The 27,466-nt window shown below is 38.0% G+C and overlaps 1 protein-coding gene across 2 annotated transcripts in view; it reads left to right on the top strand.

Annotated features, from left to right (window-relative positions):
- The window catches only part of KIF6 (kinesin family member 6), a 436,358-nt gene that overhangs the window by 160,158 nt on the left and 248,734 nt on the right, over nucleotides 1-27,466 (top strand). For both annotated transcript variants that reach the window (XM_037519645.2, XM_054698762.1), the window contains one exon: nucleotides 26,907-27,012. In XM_037519645.2, the coding sequence (XP_037375542.2) occupies nucleotides 26,907-27,012 (106 nt within the window). The remainder of the gene's footprint in view (nucleotides 1-26,906; nucleotides 27,013-27,466) is intronic.

Here is a 27,466-nt window from a genome sequence, read left to right as displayed (position 1 = left end):
TATTTGTGAAGTTGACAAATATTTCAGACATAGGTGACCAATTCTCACTCAAGAGAAATAGAGAAACTTAACAGTTATATCCATGTAACAAGTGAATTTTTAGTAAAAACCTCCCAACAGAGAAAATTCTAGGCCCAGATAACATCACCTAAAACTCTGCCAGGCATTTAAGGAAAAAATAATACCAATTCTATGCAAACTTTTCCATAAAATAGAGAAGGAAGGAATAATTTCCAATGTATTTTACAAAGCCAGTGCTATCCCATATCGAAAACAGTGAAATAGCTTGTAAGAAAATTACAGATCAATATCATCTATAAATAAAAATATTTAATAAAATATTTGCAAATCAAGTCCAAAAAATATTAAAAATTAATACATTATAACCATGTGGTGATTATTCCAGGAATGCAGTACTGGTTTAATGTTGAAAAATATATAATGCACCATATCAACACACTAAAGAAAAAAGCCATTTTATCATTTAAATAGATACAGATAAAGCATTTGACAAAGTTTAAAATCTACTCACAATCTATTAAAATAGAACTTTTCACAACTGGGTAAAGGATGTCTACAAAAATAAATGATTGGGCCTCCCCGGTGGTGCAGCAGGTTGAGCACAGGGCTGTGAAGCTGTCCGCAGTCTCTGCAGCGCAGGTTCAATTCCAGGGAGAGGGCCTCCCCCGTGGCGCAGCGGTTGAGCGCTGGGTTGCGAAGCTGCCCGCGGCCTCTGCGGCGCCGGTTCGATCCCCGACTGCTCCCCGGCCACCGGAGGAGGGTCCCACATGGCGCGCAGACCTCTCCTGCCGCCCGCTGCTCCCCTCAGCAGTGTACTTCGGTCCTTCTGCCTGTTCTGCTCCCCGCTCTGGCTCTGGTGAATTCTCTCACCCTCCCGCGCTTCTGACTGTACCCAGTGCATGTATAAACAAAACAAACAAATAAATAAATAAAAACATGCCTCTATTAAAAAAAAAAAAAAAGAAGTTTCAATTCCAGGGAGATACCCACATGGCACGATAACATACTCTCCTGTCTCGCCTGCTGCTCCCCTCAGCAGTGTTTTTGGTCAGTCTGCCTGTTCTGCTCCCTGATCTGTCTCTGGTGAATTTTCTCACCCTCCCGCGCCTCAGGCCTGTACCCCCATTCTTGCATAAATAAATCTTAAAAGAAAAAGATTTTTTAAAAAGTTCAACAAGTGCTCTTCTAAACACACTAAGAAAATTTCAAAATCACAGACTAGAAAAAACATTTTAAACACATATTTGACAAAAATCTTGTATTCAAAAACCTTTGAATTCAATGATAAGAAAACAGTATCAGTGAACAGACATCGTATGAGAAGACATGCAGAAGCATAAGTTCTGCATGAAGGACATGAAATCAAATTAAAATCTTCATGAGATAATACTATGCAATTTTTAGAATAGCTTTTGAAAACTAACAAGTGCTGGTGAGAATGAAAAACTGAAACGCATACATTTTGGGTGGGGATGTGATATACTCTCTCTTTGGAGAAACAGTTTGGCAGTTTTGATTACATAAACCTAACAGTTACCATAAACCTAGCAATTCCATTATTGGAATCCTACTCAGTAATAAAAATGAAATAAACTATTGATGCATTCTACTACTTGGACGAATCTCAAATGCAATATGCTAAGTAACAGAAGCCAAATACAGAAGGCTGCATCCTCCATGACTCTATTTATGTGACATTCTGTAAAAAGCAAAAATATAGGAACATAAACCAGATTAGTGGCTGTCAAGGCAGCTGGTGCAATAGAGAACTGATTACAATAGAGCAAGAGGGAATTGTTTAGGGTAATTGAAATATTCTATACCATGATTATAGTGGTAGTTACATAATTGCTCACATTTGCCAAAATTGATAGCCCTGTACACTGAGAGAAGGCAAATTTTAAATTTTACTATCTTTAAATTTAACCTCAACTAACCTGACTTTGAAGAATTGGGAAAATATGTTTGACAAAAAAATAATATAAACATAAAATTAAAAGGCCAGTCAATGTGGGGCCTCCCTGGTGGCGCCAGAGGTTAAAGACACAGCACTCAAGCTATCACCAGCCACTGCAACATGAGTTCAATCCCCAGCCAGGGAGCTAACCCACATGGCACAACAGACCTCTCCTGTCTTGCCTGCTGCTCCCCTCAGAGGTGTATTTCAGTAGATCTGCCTATTCTGCTCCCTACTCTGTCTCTGGTGAATCCTCTCAACACCCCCCCCACCTCTGGCTTGTACCCCCAGTTCTTGTATGCATAAACATTAAATAAATCTTTTTTAGAAATAATGGCAAGTTAGCTTTGAGTATTAGTCCCTCAGAGGACCCAAATACATCTCTTGTAATTAATTAGCCTATCCACATGTCGCGGAAAACTTCCTCCATATCCTGCTCTGTTACCAAACCTACATTTCACCCTGATATATACCCAGCCCCTCCTTCCTTCCTGTCTCATTAAGAACATGTTTCTTCTCTTGCCCCAACTCCACTCAACAACTGTGCCCAGTCCCAGTCCCTTATGGGTATCATGTCAGGACCTTCTCCTATCCTTTTATTTTTTTACTTTGTCTTCAATTTCTCCTTCTTTGCTGGAGTCTTATTAATATTTGAATGAGTTCAGCCTTTCCCCATATTTAAAACCAAAATACCGTCTCTGGCCCCAACCTTAACTCTCTACCTACTGCTTATTGTCCTCTCTTTTAAGTTTGCCTTCACTCATAGTCTCCAATTCCTTCCCCCTTACTTACTCCTCAACACACTCCAAACTAGCGTTTGCCTATCACACTGAAGTGTGCTTATAGTAATTGATGATTTGTGGTTAGATAGATGTGATGGGCTTAATTCAGTCCTCATCTCTTGTGACCCCTTAGCAGGGGTCCACATTATTGAGCAACATTCTTTTCTTCCCATCTCCTGGCTGTTCCATGGCTATCTGGACCAGATTATCTCCCTTTCACATTGGTATTCCTCAAGGCACTGTCCTAGGATTTCTCCTTTTACTTTACATTTTTCTCTAGATGACCTCATCAACACTTCAGTTGCCATCTGAAGCTGATGATTCATATTTATTTTTCTAGCCCACACTTATCCTTCACTGACTGCCACATTCATCAGTCCCATTGCTTAACTGACAGTTGACTCAATCTCAACATGCCCCAAATTGAATTCTTCCTCATCTGTCTTCAGATCTCATTTTGCCACTGTGGAACCCCTGCACCTCCCCCATCAGTGAATGTCTCTGCAGGTTTCCCAGTCCAGAAACTTAGCAGTGATTTGTGATTCTGTCTATTTCTCATCCCACAGATCCTATCCTGACGACTATCTTCACAACATGTCCTGTATCCGACCGTTCCATACCATCTTCTCTGTGGCTACCATTTTCTGAACCAACATCATCTCCTTTCGGTACTGAAATGTGCTCATAATAAAGTTTCCTTGAATCCACTTTGCTCTTCTCTAAATGTTCCTGGCAGCCAGAATACTCCTTTTTAAAGTGCATTTCTTTTCATTTCATTCTTCTTAAAGCTCTTTAGTGGCATCTGTCTTCCCCTTGTTTTGGGGAAAAACACAAAAGTCCTTCATGTGGGCTGCAAGAATCTGCCTTATCTGATCCCTTTTGTTCTCAGCCTCAATTCACATTTCTTTCCACCTTGCCCCTTTACTTCAACACTGACCTGTCACTTTCTCAGATGTTTCATGCTGTTTCTCATCCTGGGGCATTTACACATGTGATTACTTCTGAATTCTCATTGGGATGATGTATGTGTGCATGTGTGCATTTCTTAGTTCTACTCATCCTTCAAACTTCAGTTCAAATTGTTCTTCTGCAAAAAAAGTCTCTGTGACATACATGCCCAACTAAACTGTGACTGCTACACTGAAATATCTGTGATGTCAGGAGTCACATCTACTTTTGATAAATGTTCACAATACCTTTATTTGTGTCATTCTGTGGCACATAAGCAAAGAATATGCCGTTAATATTAATGCAGCAAGGATTATGCATAAGCTATTTGAAAATCCTAGAATGAAAAACTTGAAACTCTTTGACTGGCTTGTGAACACATAATTATGCAACTTAAGTTATTGCACCATTGAAATCCATCCATGCAGGTAGGTGTTACCTTAAGTAAATGATGCCCTAGTTTGGTGTACATTTTACCAAGTGGGAAATAGTTCCTGCAGAGACCTGGGACAGTGGCCAGGGCAGCCTCTACTCTTGCTCCTTAGAATTCCCCAGCCCCCCCTTGCTCTATTTATGGCTCCTGTTGGGGAATAACCTCATTTGTCCAGACTGAAACAGCTGGTTAACTTAGAGGTTGAACTAGAGTTGGCCTTCAGGCCTTTACAACATGTGCAAAATAGAGGATGGTGTTTCATTTTCTGTCTTCTGATTTTACTCTATATTAGGACTTATTTGGAAATTGTTATCTGATTGTATTTTTTATTCTTTATAGAATTAAATATTTTAAGACTAAATATAGTTTAAAACAAAACACACAGTGTTATCAAATATACAAAGAATGGTTTCAAACGGACTTACCTGTATTGATGAAAGTTTTATTGATGTCCAAATTTCTGTTTAATGTAAATAAGTAGACCTAAAGGAAGAATCTTAAACCCTTATTTTCCCACCAAATAAATCTCACTTTGAAATAGAACTAAGTTATACCTTCTTATTCATTTCTTTCCATTGAGTAACCATGGATTGAGTACTGATAATACCTTGTCAGGCACAGTGTTAGGAACTGGGGAGCTCAGAGACAAACCAAATGGCCCACAGGTGGCTGGCAGTGGGCACGAGGGGCAGATAACCAGACATACATGGTGTTGAACTTCTAAAATAGACACCTGGGTCCAACATGGGATGGAGGAATGTTTTGAAAAGAACTTGGCAACAGGGAGGAAAGGCTTTATATAGAGAGTGACATACAGAAAATCCATCAGTGCTTTCATCCCTTCAAAGGAAGCATTTAAAGGTGACTTCAGGAGAAGTCATTTCCACTATATTAATATGCAATTCAATTTTTTTTACTAGACTAGTCTAATAAAAGTTTAATAGGGTTCAGTTCCTCAATATGTTTGAACTGTATTAGAACCATAAAACAAAGTTCAAGTATAGATATAGGGGCTGTCTTGAATCTAAAATTTGATAACTTGATCCCCAAAGTAGAGGACAGAATAATAAAAATCAAGACCATTGCATATAATTGAAGGAATCATAATCACTATGACTAACAGTCTTGCAATGTAGCTTTCAGGCTATTTTAGAAATAAAATGAAGCAAGCAAGCAAATAAATAAATACCTCACAATAGTTGAATTAACACAACCCTAGTGAGAATTAGGTACCAAACCATTTTTTTAGGGACAGTCCTGTTCAGTACTTAATTCTGGATCCATAATGCTTTATACTTTTCATATTTGGTTTATTGCTGCTGGCCTCCAAAGCAATTTTATTTGTCAAACCACTATTAAAAATATATTTCAAAATTGTACTTAAGTTGTATAAGTTCTGTGACATGATGAGCTCTCTTGGTTGTTCTCTGGAAGTGCCTTCCACTTGGAGGTAGGGAGGAGTAGAATTCAGAAAACCATGCTCAAGGTGAGAGCCACAGCTAAAGAGTATAGATGAGGCTAGAGAGAGGGATGGGAGGTGGGGGCAGTGAGGAAGGGGGAAGGAGGGAGGGAAGGAGAAAGGCAAAAATAATCTCTTGAAAATTATTTTTAGTGTGACTGAACTCCATCCTATGCCAGATTGCTCATTAGAAAAATGAAAATACTCTCAAGAAGTCTGTGTCTAATTACTTGTCTTTGTGGATGATTTGTGCAATGACAATGATATTGACCACCCCTCACTATCCAGAACCTCCTCCCATGACTTATAAAGGCCCGCATGCTCTGGGTCCTGGCCACCTCTGGGGCCTCATTCCTGCCCAAGCATCCCCTCCCTCAGTCTGGTCTTCTCACCACCCCTCCCTAGAAACTCTCCTCCCTCACTTCATTATTCAAATGTCACATTATCAGACAGAACTTCTCATGTCACCTTATCTAAAATAAACCCTCTCCTGTCACTCTTTTTTCCCTGTATGCTGAGTTGTGTTTTTTCATAGCAGCAATATCCTATTTATTGTTTAATTGCCTGGAGACAATAACATTTTCTGTCTTCTTAATTCATGAGGGAGCTTCATGGGAACCAGGACTTGATACATTATGTCCTTGGAATCTAAAACAGTACTTGATCCGTAGTATTTGTTGAATGACTTCATGAACACTCAGTCTCACATTCTGCTTCCTCTCTGGCTTCTTTCACTTTATTTCTTCCTTCATTTTTCATCTCTAGGACCTCTACTCAGAGCTACCCCAAGAGTGTTTGGTAAGGACAAGTGTCCTCGAAACCAGGCCCTATTGATGGAAAGTACATACTGACATTTAAATTCAGCGGGCACTGATTTGGTATCCACACTCAGTTGATGAGTGTGAATGACTGAGAAATTATTAGAAGTATTTGGAATTTTGCCCACAAAACCTCTTTAAACTTTTCCCAGAGTTATTGAGATCAAGCAGAGAAAATTTATTAGAATGGACTGAGAGTCCAAAGACTGGAATTCTAATCTTGACTCTCCTAGTCTAAGAGCAGTTATCTTAAAATGTTCATCCACCTCAATCTTCTAAACTAAACCTGGGTGACCTTACACAAATTATATTATCTCTTAATCTCAGTCATTCATCTGTATTGTGAGCATAATAATGGTACCTATTCACACTCACAGGGAAAACTCACATTATGCACTAAACACAATGATTATCATCCTATATTGTCATCATAGTCATCATTTCCCTATGATTCCTTGATGCAATTTTTGTTGCTGCTGAGGAATCTACTCACTTATATATTTTATCAGTTTTCTCTATTAGAAACTAAGGAGCAATTTGTATTTTAATGTTTTTCTTTATAGCACACACACACACACACACACACACACACACTCATACAACAAGATAGGACACTGGGAAGAAAACCATGAAAATGTTATTAAAATTACAAGTGTTTTGTTGTTGTAATTGTTTTTAATTCTTTTTGCCTGGCAGTGTTTCCTAAAATTTCTACAGAAAATTGAAGGTTATTTGTAAAAGAATTAATGTCACTTGCCAATTTTACACCTCCAAGTGGCAAAATAAAATTGTTTCACTTAATGAATAGCAGGGGGAGAATGCCCTTCTTTTTAAACTCTACTTTTACACTAAATTTCAAGGTGGAATTAAAAACAACTGTTGCATCTTGGCATATAGCAAATTATTGCCCAACTCACATAGTTGGTTCTGAGATCTAAATTACATCTGCTTCTGGAATTTTAACTTTAAATTGTTTTATAGTTAATATTTGTATTATTTTTGGACATTATATTTGGACATTAATAATATTGTGTATTATTAATCAGTCATTTGAGAGTGGTGCTTTGCTTATACAGTTGATATAAGTCTGTATATATGAATGGCTAAATAAAACAAAAACTTTAAATTATCAGAATGGAATGTTCATAAAATGCTTCCAATTTGGAGTTGTTTGCTATGCATCATATTGTCCACTTGCTTAACCATAACAAAACTCTGCTAAGTAAGAAAAATTTGCTGAAGTCTTTAAGATACTTAGAAATTTAAAAATAAAGTGGCAGCCTGGATCATAAAGAGAATGGATGCATAAACTTTATCTTTCTATTTAGAATAAAAGTCTAAATTACAAATAGCTTTATAAATATGTGTATGCATAGTGACCTGCTATAATATATATAAATATATAAGTAACATGTATTCATTATAGAAATTCTAAACAATGCAGACATAAAAAGAATATAGTATGTATATATGCATGCCAATAACTAGGTGTATGAGAAACATGTCAGCAGCAAAGTGCAGACACTTTTTTCTTGAGGGATGTTAGTGAAGACTTTCCCCCCTGGATGACTTTGCAAGAGACTTATAAAAGATATATTCAACACCAAATGTAGACTCCAAGGCCTTGTTCTCTCTTGTATACTGAAAGCTTCAAGATTTTAGTTGGAAGACTCTGTATCTCTCTGTGGAAGTTCAGTGTTCTTTCATTTATTTTATTTTTTAATTTGAATATTTATTAATATATATTTTTACATCATTGTTCATGTGAGTACAATGTATGCTTTCTCCTTTCAGGTGTAGTCCCCCTAAAATTGCCACTACCAATTCACCAATCACAATAGTCCCTTGTGTTCTTCCCTCCTCTGTTTTGATCCCTCTCCCTCCCCTTCCCTTGCAGAATGTCTCTGATTTATAGTTGCCTGCTAATTTTGTTTTTTTATTTATTATTATTGTTATTTTTCCCCCAATCTCTTATTTGGTTCCCCTATAGTCCCCCTATAAATGAAACTCTCTGATATTTTTCTTTTTCCTTCTGACTTATTTTAATGGGCATAATCCCTTCTACCTCCATCCATGTTGCTGTGAATGGCATGAGTTTTTATTTTCAGATTGCTGAATAGTATTCCATCGTGTCTATATACCACATCTTCTTGATCCAGTCATCTATTTTGGGGCATTTGGATTGTTTCCATATCTTACCTATTGTAAATAATGCAACAATAAATACAGGGGTGTAGGTATCCTTTTGAATTAATGTTTTTATGCTCTTTGGGTAGATTCCTGAAAGTGGAGTTGCTAGGTCATATGGTAGCTCCATTTTTAGTAGGCTGAAGATCCTCTAGCCAGCTTTCCTTAGTGGCTGGACCAGTTTGCATTCCCACCAGCAGTGTAGGAGAGTTCCTTTTTCTCCACATCCTCGCCAACATTTGTTGTTGCCTGTTTTTTTAATATGTGCCATTCTCACTGGTGTAAGGTGGTATCTCACTGTGGTTTTGATTTGCATTTCCCTGATTATAAGGGATGTTGAATATTTTTTCATATACCTGTTGGCCATTTGCATTTCCTCTTTGGAGAAGTATCTTTTTAACTCTTCTGCCCATTTTTTACTAGATTGTTTACTTTGTTTTTCTTGAGTTGTGTGAGCTCTTTATATATTTTGGTGGTCCTAAACCATAAAATATATAGAAGAAAATAATAGGCAAAATACTACACGACATACATCTCAGTAACATCTTTAAAGATTCATACCCCAAAGCAAAGAAAGGGAAGGAAAAGATGAATAGCTAGGATTACATCAAACTAAAAAACTTTGGTCCAGCAAAAGAGACATTAACCAAAACAAAGAGACACCCTACTAATTGGGTGTCTATTTTAATCCCTTCATACTTCTTCCAGGTACATGCCAGATAGTTTTATTATAAATTGTCTGTTCTTTCTTTCAAAAGCTAAACATGTCAACAAAACCTTCTACTTTCCATTTTCTGAATTTAGCATTTCAACATCTGTGTGATAATTGTACAAAAAATACACAAATATATTATAAAATTGTTAGTGAACATCCCCAAATCTTATAAATGAGCAAGATGAATTAAGATGATTGTTGTTGTTACTGAGAAGGATTTTGTTTGAATGTTTGTTTTGGGAAGGAGGGAATAGCTAACTTTTTACATGACCTTAGAAACCTAACCTTTGTGTATATATCTTCTACTTAATCTCATTTGCTTACAAATCTATGGGCTAAATAGAGTTCAGAGAGAACAGTTTATCTTAGCTTCATTCCCAGAGGCTTGGGGGAGGAGGTGTTGAGATTTCTCCATCTATTTCATTTCTTGATCTTAGTGCTGCTGAAAACTGGAGATTCAGCTCTGTCCTGGCACCTAAATTACCAGTCGCCGAGTATTATTAAGGGCTTCATAGCACTGAGCTAGAAGCTGTCAAGAGCAGCAGGAGCATAAAGCCTGGTGCCTGGCCAGAAGGAAATGTGAGGATATGTGGCATCTGCTTTTAGGGAAAAAAAAAATAAATTGAGGACTAAGACAAGTAAATGATCAGTCACAAAATCAGCAATAAAGACCAGGAGTGTAAAAGATTTAATGAAAGAAAGATTAATGACCCAAACAGCTGTATAGAATAAGCTTTTAAAATAAAAAGCAGGGCCTCCTGGTGGCGCAAGAGGTTAAGACACAGCACTATGAAGCTATCCATAGCCACTGTACCACGAGTTCTATCCCAGGCCAGGGAGCTGACTGACCCACATGGCTCAGCAAACCTCTCCTGACTTGCCCACTGCTCCCCTTAGCAGTGTATTTCAGTCAGTCTGCCTGTTCTGTTCCCCACTCTGTCGCTGGTGAATCCTCTCACCCCCCACACCTCCGGCTTGTCCTCCAGTTCTTGTATGCATAAATAAATCTTTTTTTTAAATAAATAAAATAAAATGCAAATATTAAAAAAGTGACCCGCTTTAAGAATTATCAATACACAATGTCAAAGCAAACTTTAGGACCCTCAGAACTGCTACCAAGTTGCGTGGAAACTAGAATTAGATGCTGTGCTAATTTTTCACTTGTCTCCTCTGTACAAAATGGATACTTGTCCCTTGACATTCAGGTAAACACAAGGAACTTATGAGAAAATCCAATTTCTTTCTTTCTTAAAGAATCCCAGTAAATAGCATCCTAGTGCCAATAATGCTAGTAATGCCCAAGGATGGAATAAGGATCTTTGGTGTCATTTACTAGGTTATGAGATGGTGATTGTCATTCAATTAAGCTCTTCAAATAAACTCTACTTCTTTTAAATTGATAGACTCTTCTCATTTGGCATAACATGACAGAAAATTGTCTCCAAATAACATATAAATCTAATTTTATGATGTGCATCCAACTCCCCACAAAGGCACTCAAATAAAACATAAGCTGCCTCATCCACTAGCCCCTTCTCCCGCTCAGTTGATCCTAGTTCCAGCTTCCATACCCCTTTTAGCCTGGGGATCATAATAGTTCCCTGTGTTTATGATTAACCGAGTGAGCATATTGACAATTTTTGCCACAGCCTCCAAAATTTGGCCTGGTTAATGTCAACGTAGCTGCTGCCTGGTGTATAACTTCTTCAGCTTACTGGAGAAATCAGATTGTCCCTTCTTTTTCATAAGATTACCTCCTGCTAGTAGTGCTTTTCAACTGCTTTCATTATCAGTGTGCTTTACAGATCAGTGATGGCGCTCTGTAGTGGCAAGCCTGCAGGCTGGAAAGGTAGAGTAGCTGTCGTCCATCTCTGAGTGATGCTGCCTTATATCCCTGGCTTCTAGGCTCAGGTGTGCACACTTTCACATGTGTGAACCCCATACTCCAGGTGTCCACAATCAGGCACACGTGCCCCATGCACATGCTCCCAAGCATGTTCTTCACTGACACTATCAAGGCTGTAGGTGATAGCCACAGAGGCTAGTGGTGCAAAAAGCCTGATTAATTCATTTACCCCACAAGCATGTACTGGACTGAGTACAGTACTCTAGATTTACTTTTCTATCTAAGTTGAAACCCCTAATTGAAATTTGCAGTCACATTCCATTTGCCTATAGGCATTGTGTTACATTTTTATAGAGTCTTACAAGAATTCCACAATAACTTCATGAGGCCAATATCACTCAGCAAGCAAAATGAGATGCAGAGATAGAATCTGAGTTCTGCTAAGTCTGTTTTCAAAGCTGCTTTTTATTTTTATTTTATTTCACTTTTATTTTATTTGTGACCCTGGAGCCACAAAGATGTGAGATTTAGAGTGATGACTTAAAACTGAATCTTACTTCAAGGGGATTTACGGGACACAAGGCAAACAACATTCTAGAATTAACTTGATTTTTCCAGATTGTTCATGATTGGAAAATTCTGGATTTCTGGATATCGTCACCATTATTCATTCACTCTGGATATTTTACATAGACAAGATCCAATCTGGAGTTCCTGATAAGAGACAAGGGGAGGACTTTGATGTTTCCCCTGATGGGGAAATATTTTTGCCCCCCCCTGAATTAAGCTTCTGAATTAAGACAAAGAGCAGGGCCTAAAGTAAATGCCCACTTTCTGCTGTTGGCTCGTTTTTGGTGTGTTCAGAGTATATTAACCAGCGCTTGTTTCAATATAAGACAGTTTATATAGAAGTAACCACAGCTGATAAAACTCAAGAGTCTATGCCAGTAATGAAATTCCTCACAGTTCAAGTAATCATGAGGGCCACTAACCTATGAGGGAGATACTAAGAAACTCGGGGACTGATTCTAATTATTCTTATTAGCCACCATTTGAGTGAAGTGACTAACTATTCCAAAACTCATTACTTCACTGTGATCAGCCAAAAAGAAACTGCAGCAGTGTGTGGGACTTGCTTGTTTCAGTCTCTATCACTGGCCTCACAGAAAGTTGGTTTCCATTGAATATTTCACATGAGAAACTCAGATGTCTGGGGAGAAACCCTGGAGTCACCTCCTACCCTACCTCATAGACACAGAACACAGAACAGGTGATCCTTTCTGCCTTGCTGCCTGTAGCTTCCCCAGGCACTGTGCCAGGTGTGAGCAGAGCCATCTTCCTTGGCTGAGCTAGGCCTTGAACCTCCAGAGCATCGTGTTTCCTCACTGTGTGGGAAAGCAAAGCCTGCACACTTTTTGTTCCTAAAAGTTTTGTGTTTGGTATTCATGTTTTATTATTCTCGGTGTTCTTTTCTTGAAAAAAGAACTCACTTTCATAAATACTCTTTGTGGACAATATGTAAGTTTGTTATAACTTTTTATGTTGGTCTAGTTTTAGCTGTCAGTCCTCTCCTCAAGCAGGGTTTCTACGGAGTCTCGTTAAGGCACTTTTCCTGTCTTGTTCTGGTTCTGCATGGTTTGCTGCACCTCTGCACACACACATTGGCTGTGTTTTCTGGACGCTGATCCATGTTTGTGTTGCAAAAGCAGCTTATCTGCTCAGCCCCTGTGTATCCCCAATCAGCCTTTTAAAATGCAGAGACTTCCTACTGCCATTACACAACCTCAGGAGGACATGCATTAGTGTTTTCATTGCTTTAGTCATTTCTGTTTCTGTTTGCTACTACTTAGATCTGCACAAAGGCATGGACCTTTAGAGGGTTTGACTTGAATTAGAAAATGCTCAACCAGTCCTTCTGCAAAATGCTCCTAAAAATGCTGCTTCTACAGAGGGACACGGAAAAGGCAGTTTTCTTTTCCTTTTCTGAGCCCACAACACAGGCATGAAACAAAATGATACACTTGGTGCTGGATGGCAGGGCAGGGATTACAAAGATGAATTAGTGACAGATTCTGGATTTAGAGGGCTTTGGGCTTACAAGGGAGACAAGTGCATGAATATCTAAAAAGTGATACCTGACACACGAGAAGTGCCAGGTAATTGGAGTGGGCAGGAATTACTTTTGAGTGGGAATTGGGGATGACTTTTAGCAGACAAGAATGGATCAAGACAAGATTTAGAAAAGCAAAGTTGGACAGAGTGAACATTTCAGAGAGGAGGGATCAATATGAGCAAAGCTAAAGTCTGGTTTCATTATTTTATAGATTCATAAACAAACCCAGAGAAGTGATTTGACTTACAAAAGATCTCTACCAAGTTGGATTTTTTCCTGAGAAAATCAGCCTTCCCAAATTCCGGCTCCCTAGGGACTCTAAACGGTTTTATAACTCTCTGAATTACTAGCTTTAAAATCAATGGAAAATGTAGTGCATTATTATTATGAGTGGAGAAACAGTTAGATGATGTGGACAATGCTTGCAATACTTTATATTCTCTCAGGATAGAAGAGAGGCCAGAGTCTCACCTACCTTTGTTACATGATGGAGTAATTAACCAACAGCCATTGTTCAGACCCTCTGAGTGGCTGGGGTCCATGCATTTCAGCAGTGTGCACTCGGGTGCTGAAAGCTAATATATCTGCAAGCTTTCTGACTTTTAGTTTAGTGTAGCCAGGTTTCACAAGTAAAAATGCAGGGTATTTAGTGAACTTGCAATTTATTTCAGCCACATTTGTTTTAGTGTGTGTTCGATTGAATATTTGTAACCCCATATCAGTTTGGTATGATCGGAGTTTTTATTTGCATATTTTCATGAATAATTTTTTCTTAAAAACAACTAATTGATATTTGTGTTTATATCTTTTTTTTTTTAATGTGTCATTGAACACTGCCTTAAAGATGTGTGAAGATCAAGATCCAGAACAGTTAAGGGGATCATACCCAACACCTGGCTTCATGGCAGAAAGTCAGGAAATGCTCTCTGACTGAATAAATCTAAGAATGAAGGCATCCACACATTCTTGACTTCTATCCCCCATCTTAGAATTTTCCTTTACTCAGTGGTGAATTGAAGCCCTAGAAGTCTCAGAAATAGAGAACTGAGAAGCATCTTGCACCAATGTTTACCAGTTCATTTCTAATACCTGAAGAGAAGAGTTCTAAGTAATCAGGCATGGTTCAAACCCAAAACTGACAGATTTAACATGATTCTAAATTCACTTCTCTTAGATTCTAGGCACCCTTTCTCTCTCTCGCTCTCTCTCTCTCTCTCTCTCTCTCTCTCTCTCTCATTTTATAAGAAATCAGATCTTTGAAATCATTCATGAGATGTAATTCACTACAGATGAGGACTCTCCACTTTGGTACAAATTCGGTACAAAGTGTTTTTGGTCCTGACATTACATTTTGAAGATATTAAAACCAAAACTAAAAGCCTGGTCTACAGCTTGTGTTAATTATCCTTGGGTAGTTTATGGAAGCATTTGAGTTCTTAAGACATAGTTATCTAAAATGATTAAAAAGGCCTGTCTCCATCTCAGAGCTGTTTCTGTACTTTAATGATTATTTTATTTTCCTACAGTTTAAGTGCTTTGGGTTCTAATAGACCAAATGAATGACTATCAAAAGCAGATAATAAAAAAGAAGAAAAAAAGAAGAGGCGTGAACGGCAATTCCACCTGACACATCGGACTCTTTTGGCCTAGGCAGCTCTTTCATTAGAAGTCTAAGTACTTGATTTTAAATTAGAAAATGTTAAGTATGAAAGCATGAACATGCTGTTTCATTCTTCCAGTTATTTTATGCTTTCTCAGTGTTAATGCTTAGTGGATTGTGTGAGTTCCAGGGAATTTTTTTCTTGTTTTTTTTTTTTTAAGATTTATTTATTTATGCAAACAAGAACTGGGGTACAGGCCAGAGGTGTGGAGGTGAGAGGATTCACCAGAGACAGAGTGGGGAACAGAACAGGCAGATCTACTGAATACACTGCTGAGGGGAGCAGCAGGCGAGACAGGAGAGGTCTGCTGCGCCGTGTGGGTCACCTCCCTGGCCAGGGATCAAACTTGTGCTGCAGTGGCTGAGGATAACTGCATAGGTTGCGTCTTAACCCCTTGCGCCACAGGGGAGGCCCTCCAGGGAATTTTTTTTTCCAAAGAAGCAATGAGACCTTTCTTCAAAACCAGGAATACTATTTCCCCTTGCTTAATACAAGTAACCTGTTCTTGGGGAAGTTTGTAGCTAAATTTGGATATTTCTTAAGGCCTCCTGAAACAAATGTTTGTTCTAATTACAGTTGTATATGGTTGATGCCACTGAAAGAAAGCCCACAGTGTAAAAATGCACACTTAGGGAAATAATAAAATACACCAATATCTAACACCTTGTTCCTGAAAGTTTGCACACCGGATGGATAAACAAATGCAGGGATAGCCACCAACCACTATAATCAGGGCCATAAAATAAGTAATTTAGTCATATCAACAAATCAAATCCTTCTGGAAGCAACTGAGGAGCAGCTTTGGATTCCAAGTGTGGTTTTCATTTCAAGGACCTATCAGCAAGTAAGGTGTCTTGTCTCTCTTCCCTAGCTCTATCTTCAAGGAAATCCACTTGAATTGTTATAAAGTAAGCTTTAGAATTTATTTTTTAAATTTTACTTTGAGAATTGTAGGGATTCTATGATTATTTTTTATTTTACAAACAATTTATATTCGCTGGGAAAAGTGATAGTGGACAGAAAAGAATAGAAATCACTTGTAATTCCTCCACACAAAGGTATCAACTGCTATTGATCCCATCATCCCTTCCCAGAATTTTTACAAAACGTTGTGGTTCATCTGTGTATATGTATTTTTTTCTGGAGAAATGCTTTGGAACTTTTTTTGGATTTACTTTTACTTTTATTGATAATTTAGGGAAAAATTACAGTTTGCATCTTCCCACCCAGGAACATAAGACTCCCGGTTTGCTCTGTTCTTTTTGTTGCCTCTGAACTTGTGCTTTTCTTTATATTAGGTCCTGCATCAATGCTTTCACAATTAATTGTCATTTTTTAATATTTAATTTTTTAAGTTTCAATTTTTTTTCTAAATTATTGCTTCCTTTGCACCATGTACTAATGGAGGGTCTTTATGTGTATTTTTTTAAAGATTTATTTATTCATGCATACAAGAACTGGGGTACAGGCCAGATGTGCGGGAGGATGAGAGGATTCACCAAAGACAGAGTGGGGAACAGAACAGGCAGACTGACTGAAATACACTGCTGAGGGCAGCAGCGGGCAAGACAGGAGAGGTCTGCGGCACCATGTGGGTTTCTCCCCAGCCGGCCAGGATCGAATCGGTGCTGCAGAAGCTGTGGACAGCGCTTCCGCCTGCACCACCAGGGAGGCCCCTACTTTGTATTTTTACATAAAATCTTCTAAAGTCTGTCTTTTAAAACTTTCATGTTTTATGTCTAATGAAAAATATTTACATACTTCATTTTTGTTTATGAACTAAAACTGATATTTCAATTTTTGCTGAAGAAACCAGCTGAGAAACGTTTCTCTCTAAACATTAATGCCTTCTACAACTATAATTTCATACAAGGCAGAATTACAGAAAAAAAATTCATAGTTGGAGCAAAGTGTGGATAAAGCTTCCCCTGCTCCTTCAAATTAATGAACTGTCAGGAGAATCTATAGTTGGGGAACTTTAACCATGGCGATACAAAGTGACAGCAGAGCCTGGTGCCCAGGCTCTATTCTTCCAAATTTTCCATTTAGCTTGTTTTCACAGACATACTCTGGTGTTCTCCATCTGCGCTGTCTCTCTGTAACCCATCCTCTCCTTTGTCCACCTTCCTTCTACTCTTTGGCGCCCATCTCCTGGTCCTCTACTTCCCGTCATCTCTCTCCCCACACTCCCCAGATTTGATCTCCTCATGGTCCCCAGTGCTCTCCTCACAGGGACTCCCTTGGAAGCTTCTTTGCATTTCAATTTGATTTCTCGTTTTCCTCAGTCCTTTCCTTAGGCACCTGTCTCTCTACTCCTCTCTTCTCTCAGCTCCAGGCCAGCCTACCTCCTCTCCTGCAGTCTCTCCACTTCTGCCATCATGATAGGAAGCCTTTTCTGCCTTGTTTCTGTCATTGTCCCCTTCTTCACAGTGACTCATCTGTCACATTCTCCTGCCACCAGCTCTGCTGCTCCTTGAATAATTTCTGTGCCCCCTTCTTATGACACACAATGTCTTTCCTGCAAAGTCAATTTCTTCTTTATTATGTATTTATGTAGATAAGTATTCATGTTTATATTAAACACAAATAACATGGTGTTTGTCTACAGCAAACAAGGGCATCAAAAGATACATGTAGAATTTAAAGAGGGAATCACTAATATCTATAGTTTGATTTATATTATATTCATCTCCTAATTATATTTGTTCTAAACTACTGCACCTGTCCATGTCTACTGAAGTTAAGATGTTTGACTATATTGAGACACATACATCTTTAAGTAAACTGAATATATGAAAATGTGGATTGACAAAAATAAAATTAATGTTTATAACTTCCCAAAAGCCTTCATCATTGCATTTTAAAGTAGCTTTTAAAATGCCTTTAATGGGGCCTCCCTGGTGGCCTACAGGTTATGTTTCAACACTCTCACCTCTACTGCCTGAGTTTGATCCCTGCCCAGGGAGCTGCCCCACATGGCGCAGCAGACCTCTCCTTTCTCACCTGCTGCTCCCCTCAGCAGTGTGTTTCAGTAGATCTGCCAGTTCTGCTCCCCACTTTGTCTCTGGTAAACCTTCTCACCCCTTGAACATCTGGCCTACACTCCAGTTCTTCTATGCAAAAACTAAAAAAAATAGATAGATAGATTAAAAAATAAATAAATAAAATGCCTTTAATGACTTTAAAGTTGTTTAACTATATTTTAAACATATTTGAAATAGTTTTTTTTTTTTTTTTTTAGCCACAGAAACAAAGGCAACCTATAAATTGGGAGAAGATATTTGCACATCACATGCCTGCCAAGAGGTTAATTTCCAAAATATATAAAGAATTCATATGACTCAGCAATAAAAAAACAAACAACCCAATAAAAATATGGGTGAAATACCTAAATAGACACTTCTTGAAAGAAGATACTAAGATGACTTAAAGGCACAAACCCACCATAAGATATCACTTTACCCCCATGAGAATGGCCCATATCAAAAAGACTGAAAAAAACCCCAAATATTGGCAAAGATGTGTATTGCAGTGTTAGATAAGACTTTGAGTTGGCCCAGCCTCTATGTAAAATGGTATGGAGAGTCCTCAAAAAAAATAAAAATGGAGAACCTCCCCTGGTGGCACAGCGGTTGAGCTCTGGGCTCTGCAGCACCGGTTCATTCCCCGGCCGCCGGCGAGGGTCCCACAAAAAAATAATAAATAAATAAATACATAAATAAATAAATAAATAAATAAATAAATAAATAAATAAAAATGGAAATACCATATGATCAAGTAATAGTTCTTCTAAGTATTTTCCCAAAGAATATGAAAATACTAATATGAAAAGATTTATACATGCCTATATTCATAGTAGCATTGTTCAAAATAGCTGAAACCAGCCTAGATACCCACTGACAGGTGACTGGATAAAGATATTGTAGATACATACTCGATGAAATACTACTCAGCTATAAAAAAGAAATAATGCCTTTTGGGTGGGGATGGATGTTGAGGAAATGATGCTAAGTGAAATAAGTCAGAAAGTGAAAGATGGTTATCCACTCATTTGCAGAATATAAATAACCAAAGAAAACAAACCAGAAAAGTATAGCAAAAATAATTATTAGACTCTGCAAAAAATATACTGGTTACCAGAGAGGATGGGATGGGGAGGGAGAATGGGGTGGGAGAGAAGGTAATAAGACATTGGCACTGGGGAGGGTGAGTGAAATAACTGCACATATGGAGGTGCAAAATCCTCCCCAAGTTACAGTTGTATAAATGATTGGCAAATAAAATTTGAGGAAAAAAGTTATTTAAAATAGTTTTGAAAATTCCGTAAACTGAAGTTCATGGCCGCAAATGCATTTTCCTATAAGTAGGCCAAATCTTTACCATTAAAGAGGCAAACCAGTGTGAATTTTTATTTGGATTATTTGGATTTGCTATTTAAAGACACTGTAAGTATTAACCAATTGTGCAGCTCTTCGTTTGCGGCACCTTATAACAGTGCTTTTGTGGAGGTAAAGGAAATATGCATTACTAAGATAAATCTTGAAGGGAAACTCTACATAGGAATTTCCTCTGCATTACCAAAACCATGAACTTTCTGGCCTCCTACTGTTGTTGGAAAAAAAAAAAAAAAAAAAAAAGCTCATTCCAACAAAGTGGCTGACATTGAACTTGATCCCCTGCATGTGAGTATGTGAGGGTCCTTGTCTTTCACACACTGGTTAGGGCCAGGGGAGTGTAAAATATATATAATGCTTGTCACAGACCAGAGAATTCTAAAAGAAAATCTTGAAGAAACCACCTTTAAGCCAACTGAGGATAGTTCTTTCAGCAGAATCTAAGAAAAACAAATACGAAACTAATGACCCCCAAAAATATTTGTATAGTTTCCTTTGGTCATAGTCCTCTTGGCAGAATCCCAGCCTTCAGTTTTTCATGTCCTGTGGATTGTAGTTAATCATAAATTGTGAATTTATTGTTCTTATCTGAACTTTCCTTTTGTAAATTACATGCTATCCCAACACTGTATGTTTCAAAGGGTCATACCCCATAAAAGAAGCTCATCATGATAGCAAAGTCAAAATAACGCCTTCCTTTGCCCCCTACCATTGGGACCCAAGAACCCCCACTGTTGCATCCTGTTAAAAATTCTTTTCTTTGAGATGCCAGATACAAAATTTATTTATGATCTCATCGACCTTGTTTGCATCTTTAAGTATTTTTTTTAAGTCAGCAGGAAAGTTCTGAATTGAAAATGCAAATTTCATATAATAGGAATTCTGGCAAGTGGAAGACACTTTTCTGAGTTGATTATGTGCGGAAAGGCTAGGGGCTTCCTGAATCAAAAGATCAAGATTTTAAATCCTACTGTTTAAGTTTCCTAACTTTGTAGCAATATGCAAATTACTTCTTTGAGCTGCTCTTTTCTCATATGATATATGAAAGGAACATATTAGGATTTATGGTATGGATTAGTAACTAAACACATGTGAAAATGCCTGACACATATGAATGTTCAATTAAAGTAATAATAAAATAATTGGGAGCAGGCAGTTATAAAGAGAACCAGGCTATGATATTCTCTTCAATTCTTTTTATACTCAAATAAGAAATATGTAATGTCCATTGATAACAGTGACCAGGACATCATTGACCATCAAAGGGTGTTGGTTCCTCTTTCATTTAATATTTCAGTTTACTTATTTGTTTGGTTTAAGGGCTAAAAAGATATGCAGATTCAATAGGTCTGGAATGGGGCCTGAATTCTGATTCAGTAGGTGTATAATGGACCTTGTGAGTCTCCATTTGTAAGAGGCTCCCAGGTGATACCTATGAGGTTGACCTACTGTTCACACTGACTAGCAAGGCACGAATGGTCAGTCAATAAATACCCTCTTAGTTCCTGTGTTATGTTACATCATTGAGTTTTAAAGAGTTTAGAGACAATAATATTATATTCTACAGATGAAAAAATTGGTGAGCCACAGGGGTGAGTTAGTTAATATATTTCTTACCCACCATGATCAATTTTTTAAAATTGTGTAACTATTCTCCCATTTTTGCTATTTAGCTGTCATATTCCAAGAAGAGTTGTCAAGTTTTCCTTGTATATCTTTACCACTCTTTTCCACCTCTTTCTGAGTTCTTCACCCACACTGACCTGTAACTATAGTGGTTAGATTCCCATTGCCTAACCCTGTCAGAGATAACCCATCCTTAATGGAGTCATCTTTAGTGCAAAAATGATTGGTTAAGGTCAGGCAGATTTTTGATACTCTTTGATATAACTAATACTGGTTCCTAAGTCAGAACTCCTTCTTAGCTCTTTGGAATGAGTTGCCTACTCTTTCAGAGACAGAGAAGATCCAGATGAGCTGAAAACCACCAGCTCAGGAATACCAGATATCTCCTTGATTTTACCACAGACAGCCCTGCTCCACCAACTAGGATATGTCTTACACATCTCACTCCTTCCAGTTCTTCTCAAAAGACAAGTCCTGTTGCTTTGCTTCCCTTGTCTTGCTTTTAGTAAACTCCTTAAAATTACACTGCACTTTTGGACACATATATTGTCTTTATCCCCTTACTAAAAGCCATGCTTCTCTCCACCCCCGGGGCACATCTCTCATAGCTATCTCAGGGGGTTAGAATCAGCCAGAATTTCCATGCTCTAATTTGGGTATATTCTTCTTACTCATCCCCCATTCCTCTTTTCTCTCAACAGTCCCATAACCAGTAGCTTAGAGATATGGTTTCAAGCCCATTTTCAGAAGTTAATGCTGATGGGAATTTTATTTTTTACAAACACAGTTTATTTCAGAATAATGAGAACATCATAATCATACTCAATATATAAATAATGAACCTAATTTCATAAACAAATGTAGTGTAATCATAAATATATTGCAGAAGAGCAAGTTTAGCCTGCATCTTGAATATCTCTTTTCACAGGGAGATGATAAATATTCTTGAGCCAAAGGCAACTGGTCAAAGGTCTCAGGATTGCTGACCTACTGACTTCCCTGCCTTCCTTCTTCCCTTCTTTCCTCCCTCCTCCCCCCCCACCTTTTTTTGTCTCCTGCTTTCTGTCTTCTTAGCATGTTACAGCGTACTTGCAGAATCCCTGTAAAGGGGTTTATTGTAACCTTTTATAATAGATCATAAGTATTTTTAATGTCAATATATTTACCTCTACAGCATCACTTTAAACAGCTACTTAACTATGTGGACTATGCTATAATTTATTTAACTGATTTCCTAATGGGGGAAATTCTGGTTCTTTTCCAGCTTTTTTTTTTTTTTTGCTGTTATAAATCATACAGGTCAGTGGCCTGTTGAAATCTACTACTCAGCTATTTCCTGCTTGTCCATTCACCTATTTATCTCTTCAAGGAATTCTTGGTATGGTATGAAATGGTCTGGTCTGACATTCCCTTTTAGAACTACATTACCCAGCAAGGCATTTAAATAAATTTACAAACTTTGCTATAATAGGGTAAGGATAGTGCCTAAAACCTTGGATTCTGAACTCAGCATACCTGGATTTGAATCCCAGCATTGCCAGTTGCTACCTGTGTGACTTTGGGCAAGATATTTAACCTTTTTGTATTTTGGTTCCTTCCCCTATGATACAGCGATGATTATACCATCTCATAGTGTTGTGAGGATTTAGGAAATTATGTATCCAAGGGACACAGAAGAGTAGCATCTAGTGCACAGTCAATACTAACTCTTGGTATTAGTGCCCTTTTTTTTAAAAAAAGATTTATGTACTTATGCATACAAGAACTGGGTATAGGCCAGAGGTGTGCAGGATGAGAGGATTCACCAGAGACAGAGTGGGGAACAAAACAGATAGATTGACTGAAATACACTGCTAGGGGAGCAGTGGGCGAGTCAGGAGAGGTCTGCTGCACCATGTGGGTAGCTCCCTGGCCAGGGCTCGAACTTGTGTTGCAGTGGCTACAGATAGCTTCCTTCATAGGTTGCGTCTTAACCCTTTGCGCCACCAGGGAGGCCCAATAATAGTGCCTTTTTTACTTACACTACTAAACCAAATATTCTACCAAAATATAGCTGCAGAGAAAACTTACTTTCTGACAAAAAAATACTGAGAGCAGAAAAACAGGAATACAGTGATCTCAAGAGAGTGAAGCACATGTTATAAAAACTATGGTCAAATGTTATTATGTGGCCAAGTATAAAAATTTATAATATGGTAGAGTTGAGGAACTAGACACTGTCAGAGGTATCTCACTACACCTCACTTCAGTGGGTAAATATAAGCGCCAACCATCCACACCAATCACCTATCTTTCAAGTTATGTGTTCAGGTACATGTAGGCTGTCTATGATCTTCAGTCCATAGGAACTCGAACTGAAAAGCATACAATTATTTTTACCCCTTCGCTAAGATTCTTTTCTCTTGCTTCTATTCTCCTAGTAAAAATAGAGAAATGTGAAGTTTTATGTTTACATAAGCTTTTCCTAAAAAACAGTTTATGTACTCACTTGACCTCCTAAGGGAGCCTTTTCTGAAAACAGGTCTTCACTATGCAGCGGGCTTCCAACAGCTGGGAGACCCCTCAGTGGGAGTAGTGACTAGGTATGAACTTGGGAACTATTTTGGGGAGATATGAAAATGCAGGGAATTTAGGGTCAATCGTTCACTCTTAACTGCTAGAGGAGTGTATCAGAAACATCTGCATTAAGCATTTTTCTGCATTTTAATTATTAGTCCAAGTCCTTGGTTGATAAAAAGTAAATTTGACAATAAGTCAAATGTTTGAATGTAAGACCAAGCATTTTTCTTATCTAAAGAAGCTCTTTGGTCTCTACACTAAGAACAAAATTGCATGTCAAAAGGCCTGATCTTCATTCTCCATTATATATCGGGCTAATTGAGTTCCAGAAAGGGTAAAGCAATTCAGTTATTTCATTTAGGCAGAAATTCTTAACCATTTCTGCTTTGTCCCTGTTCTGGCAGTTAGAAGAAGGGGCACTCCAGGACCTTTAAACCTGCCTGCTCTAAATAAATTCTGCCATCTGTCACATCAAGACAAAATATACCCCAGTGTGTAAGACCTTCAATGGAAAATAACTTTGATATAATTAATTTGCAATAAAGGGAAGAGAAAGAATATAGCTAAAAATTTCCCCATGAAGCACCAAAAATTACCTTCGTGGGTAAATAACCAGCCAAACAAGGTTGGCCCAAAGTGGAGCCACTGAGCCCCAAAAGCTTGCTACAAGTCTAAGGCACCTTCTATTGGGGAAGGGAGAGAAAGGGCCAGGCAAGTCTGGAAAGAAAGGAGCAAATATAAGTCAATACAAATCAAGGAAATGGCTGCCATTGTCAGCCTCTGCACAGGTCTCTCACTCACATCTCTTCTAAATGTCTTCTTCCATGTACCCCAGGTCCCTTGTACAAGTGCAAGGTTGAGAAGCAAGTGCAACTTCTTCACATGTCTCTCTGCTTTGGGTGCCTACTGCAGGTCTTTCCTTTCTGCATCTCTCTCTTCTTAGTCTTCTTCCTCCTCTTCCCAGTCTTTTCTAGCTTCTCTTCCCTACCTAGCTCTACTGTCCTTAGAATGGGCAGGGAAAGTGAAACATCCCCTTTCTCTGAGGATTACACTTTACACGTGGTCCACCTTGTACTTATGCTACTATTATGTGGGATATTATGTGGCCAAAGCCCAGTGAGACTGAGTAATGTCAAGTGGTCACTCAGCTAATCAGCAGGCATGTATCTTAAAATGCTTTCTTGTAAACTTGCATTCCTCCTTCATGGAATGTCTATAGAATATATACTTTATGATCAAATTAGAGAGAAGAAATTAGTTTCTAAAGAAAAATCAAGAAGGAAGAATTGATTAACTTTTGCTTTTAAGCTGATATTATTTATTTAAAAAATTATGGACACTGAAACCACAAAATGCTTTTACTCCAGAGAACAAGCATATCTTAGGAATAATAGTGATTTCCAAAACTCCAGAATTTCTGCTAATTATTCAAGGAAAGTACAAATAGAGAAATGCTATTATTTTTTCCAGTCTTATGAAGTAGATACAGTGCTCTTCAAGGATTACAGATGGGAGTGTGAATATGTTGCCTTAATATTAACCATCATGACAGAATCAGTACACTCCTTCTGTGGAATATTATATAGTCACTAAAAATGAAATAGCTCTACTATATGTGTACTGACATGGAAGTTTACCTATGATAAATTATTTAGAACAACAGTGTGCAGAGCACTATTCAGAGTATGATTTAATTTTTGTAAAAAGTAACAAAATCTTCAAATAAGCATAAGAATCTCGGTAACTACTTCATTAAAAACTAGAACATATTTCAGCTGTTAACCAAGGGTTCCCCAAGGTATTAAGAATAAAGAAGATAGAATGATGGCAAGGGTGAGGGGGCTTACTTTTAATTTTTTTCACATCTGTATTGTCTAGAATTCTTTTCATAAACATTATTATAAAATTTTATGTTAGAACCGTAAGTTAGAATCCTTGTATCAGAAATGAATCTCTGTGTCTAGTGGCTTGAAATCTATTCTCTGCATATGATATCAGCAAATAGTGCAAATGACAAGTGTCCCTTCACTTGGAAGAAACTTCTTTAAAATAACAATATAAATCATCTTTCGTTTGTAAACATGTCACAAATTATAGAAGAGAGGTAAAAATAGAATCCAAGTCTCCTATATGATGGAAATCATTACATCTTATTTGAATGGGCTTATAGTAACAGTGGAAGGGAAATGTGTATACAATTTATAACAATGCTGAAAGTATACAAATATTTTCAGAACAACATGAGAAAGATCTACTGCTGCTGTGTTATGATACTAGCATCCTTGATATTGATGGTCATCTCTACACCTTCCTTATCAAGAACTCCATCTCAATGTAGAGGAGACTAATTTCTACAAAAGTGAATCCATGAAACATATTTGTATTGAAAAATTAATGTGTGCATTGCTCTAGATACAGGGTAGGGGGAGAGACACAAAGATAAACAGGAACCAAGAATTGCCTTGTCTTTCTTATAAACTCATGGGAGAGCTGAGGTGGTCCACAGACTCGAGAATGCAATGTGGAATGCAGTAAGCACACAAGACACTGCAAAGTAAACCAGGACTGTGGGATAGAGTGGCCGGATGGTCCACTCCAAAGGGAAGTGCTTTGTTTTGAGAATAACAAAGATGTAAAATCATGTAAGCAGAAGAAAAGAGTCAGTATGGAGAGGTGATAAATAAGGTGATAATAAGGTGGCCCTGACAGAAACCTGAAGAGAGCCCAGGAGAGAGGTTGGCCATTAGGAGGAAGGATGTTACCCAAACAGCATAAAAGAATAAAGAGAGCATGTGTGGGGAGGCAGAGACACTCCAAGCTGAAGGAAAAGGAAGCTGAAGGAGCCCACTTACAGCAACTTTGACTTGTTCAGTCTGGTGAGAAGCTACCTCATTGACAGAGAGCAAAAGAGAATTGGTGAGTCGGGGAGTTGAAGAAAGATCTGGAATAGCCAGGTGAATAATGTCAGTCAACCAGGAATGAGGAAAAGGACTGTGGAGCATCACTAAGGTCCCAGCTGAGGATGAAGAGCCATGAGATTTTCATGAAAAAGTTTTTTCATTCCTTTATCTAGCAATGTGGCAGTTAGACACAGGAGTAAAGAACTTTAGCTTGGATAGAATGTATGATTTATAGAATAGAATAACTCCTATGTTGAAATCTGCTTGTGAAAATTCATTGGAAATCAGTCAAATAATTGCATCATTTCAGATTTTGCTGTCAATTGTCTTTTTTCCCCTTACGTTTATAGTCAAATCAGCTAACTCTATTTCCATAAAGAAGTGGGAACACTGACCTGCTCTCCCGGTGTTATCCATGCAACACATGCTTTTAGAATTTTTAATGTTTCTAGCTCATAGTTGATTCTCATCCATTATGTACTTTTAGGCTGGAAGAACTAATAACAACCTTTTTGGAAGACCAGGATCCAGAGAGTAGATTAGAGGTTGGAGCTGATATGCGAAAAATTCATCACTGTTTCCATTATTTAAAGGTAAATTTAAGCATATCCTCTCATTTTAGCCATTGTCACCCCTGTTCAAACTGCAATAAACCTGCGATAAACAACTCTTGAAAGGTTAGGACCCAGTGTCCCCCATCCAGAAGGGTGAGATCTTCAACTAATGCCACAATTACCACTACATTTCTTCAGAGACTGACCTTACTTCCCAATGAATAAGGTCAGACCCTGAATTTCTAATTCTTTCGCCAGAAATCTCTACCTTCTACACAGAATAGTCCCATATTCAAAACACTTTATTTTCAAGTTACATCAAAAGATTTATGTCATTTCTTTTTTTCCAGCAGTTTTGGGTTATCCCTATATTTCCTTAGTTTTTCCCTGCCTTAAGTTTTACTATTCATGAATGACACAGTAGAAATATCTTTACCCATTACTTCTACCTCACCTGTAACCTGACAGACTGCACCACGATAATGAACATTTG

Source organism: Talpa occidentalis, unplaced genomic scaffold, assembly GCF_014898055.3.
Source record: "Talpa occidentalis isolate TD23 unplaced genomic scaffold, MPIMG_talOcc4v2.1 talOcc4.2, whole genome shotgun sequence".
Classification (NCBI taxonomy): domain Eukaryota; kingdom Metazoa; phylum Chordata; class Mammalia; order Eulipotyphla; family Talpidae; genus Talpa; species Talpa occidentalis.
The sequence above is the reverse complement of the archived record's forward strand: the minus strand, read 5'-3'. Positions and strand labels throughout refer to the sequence as shown.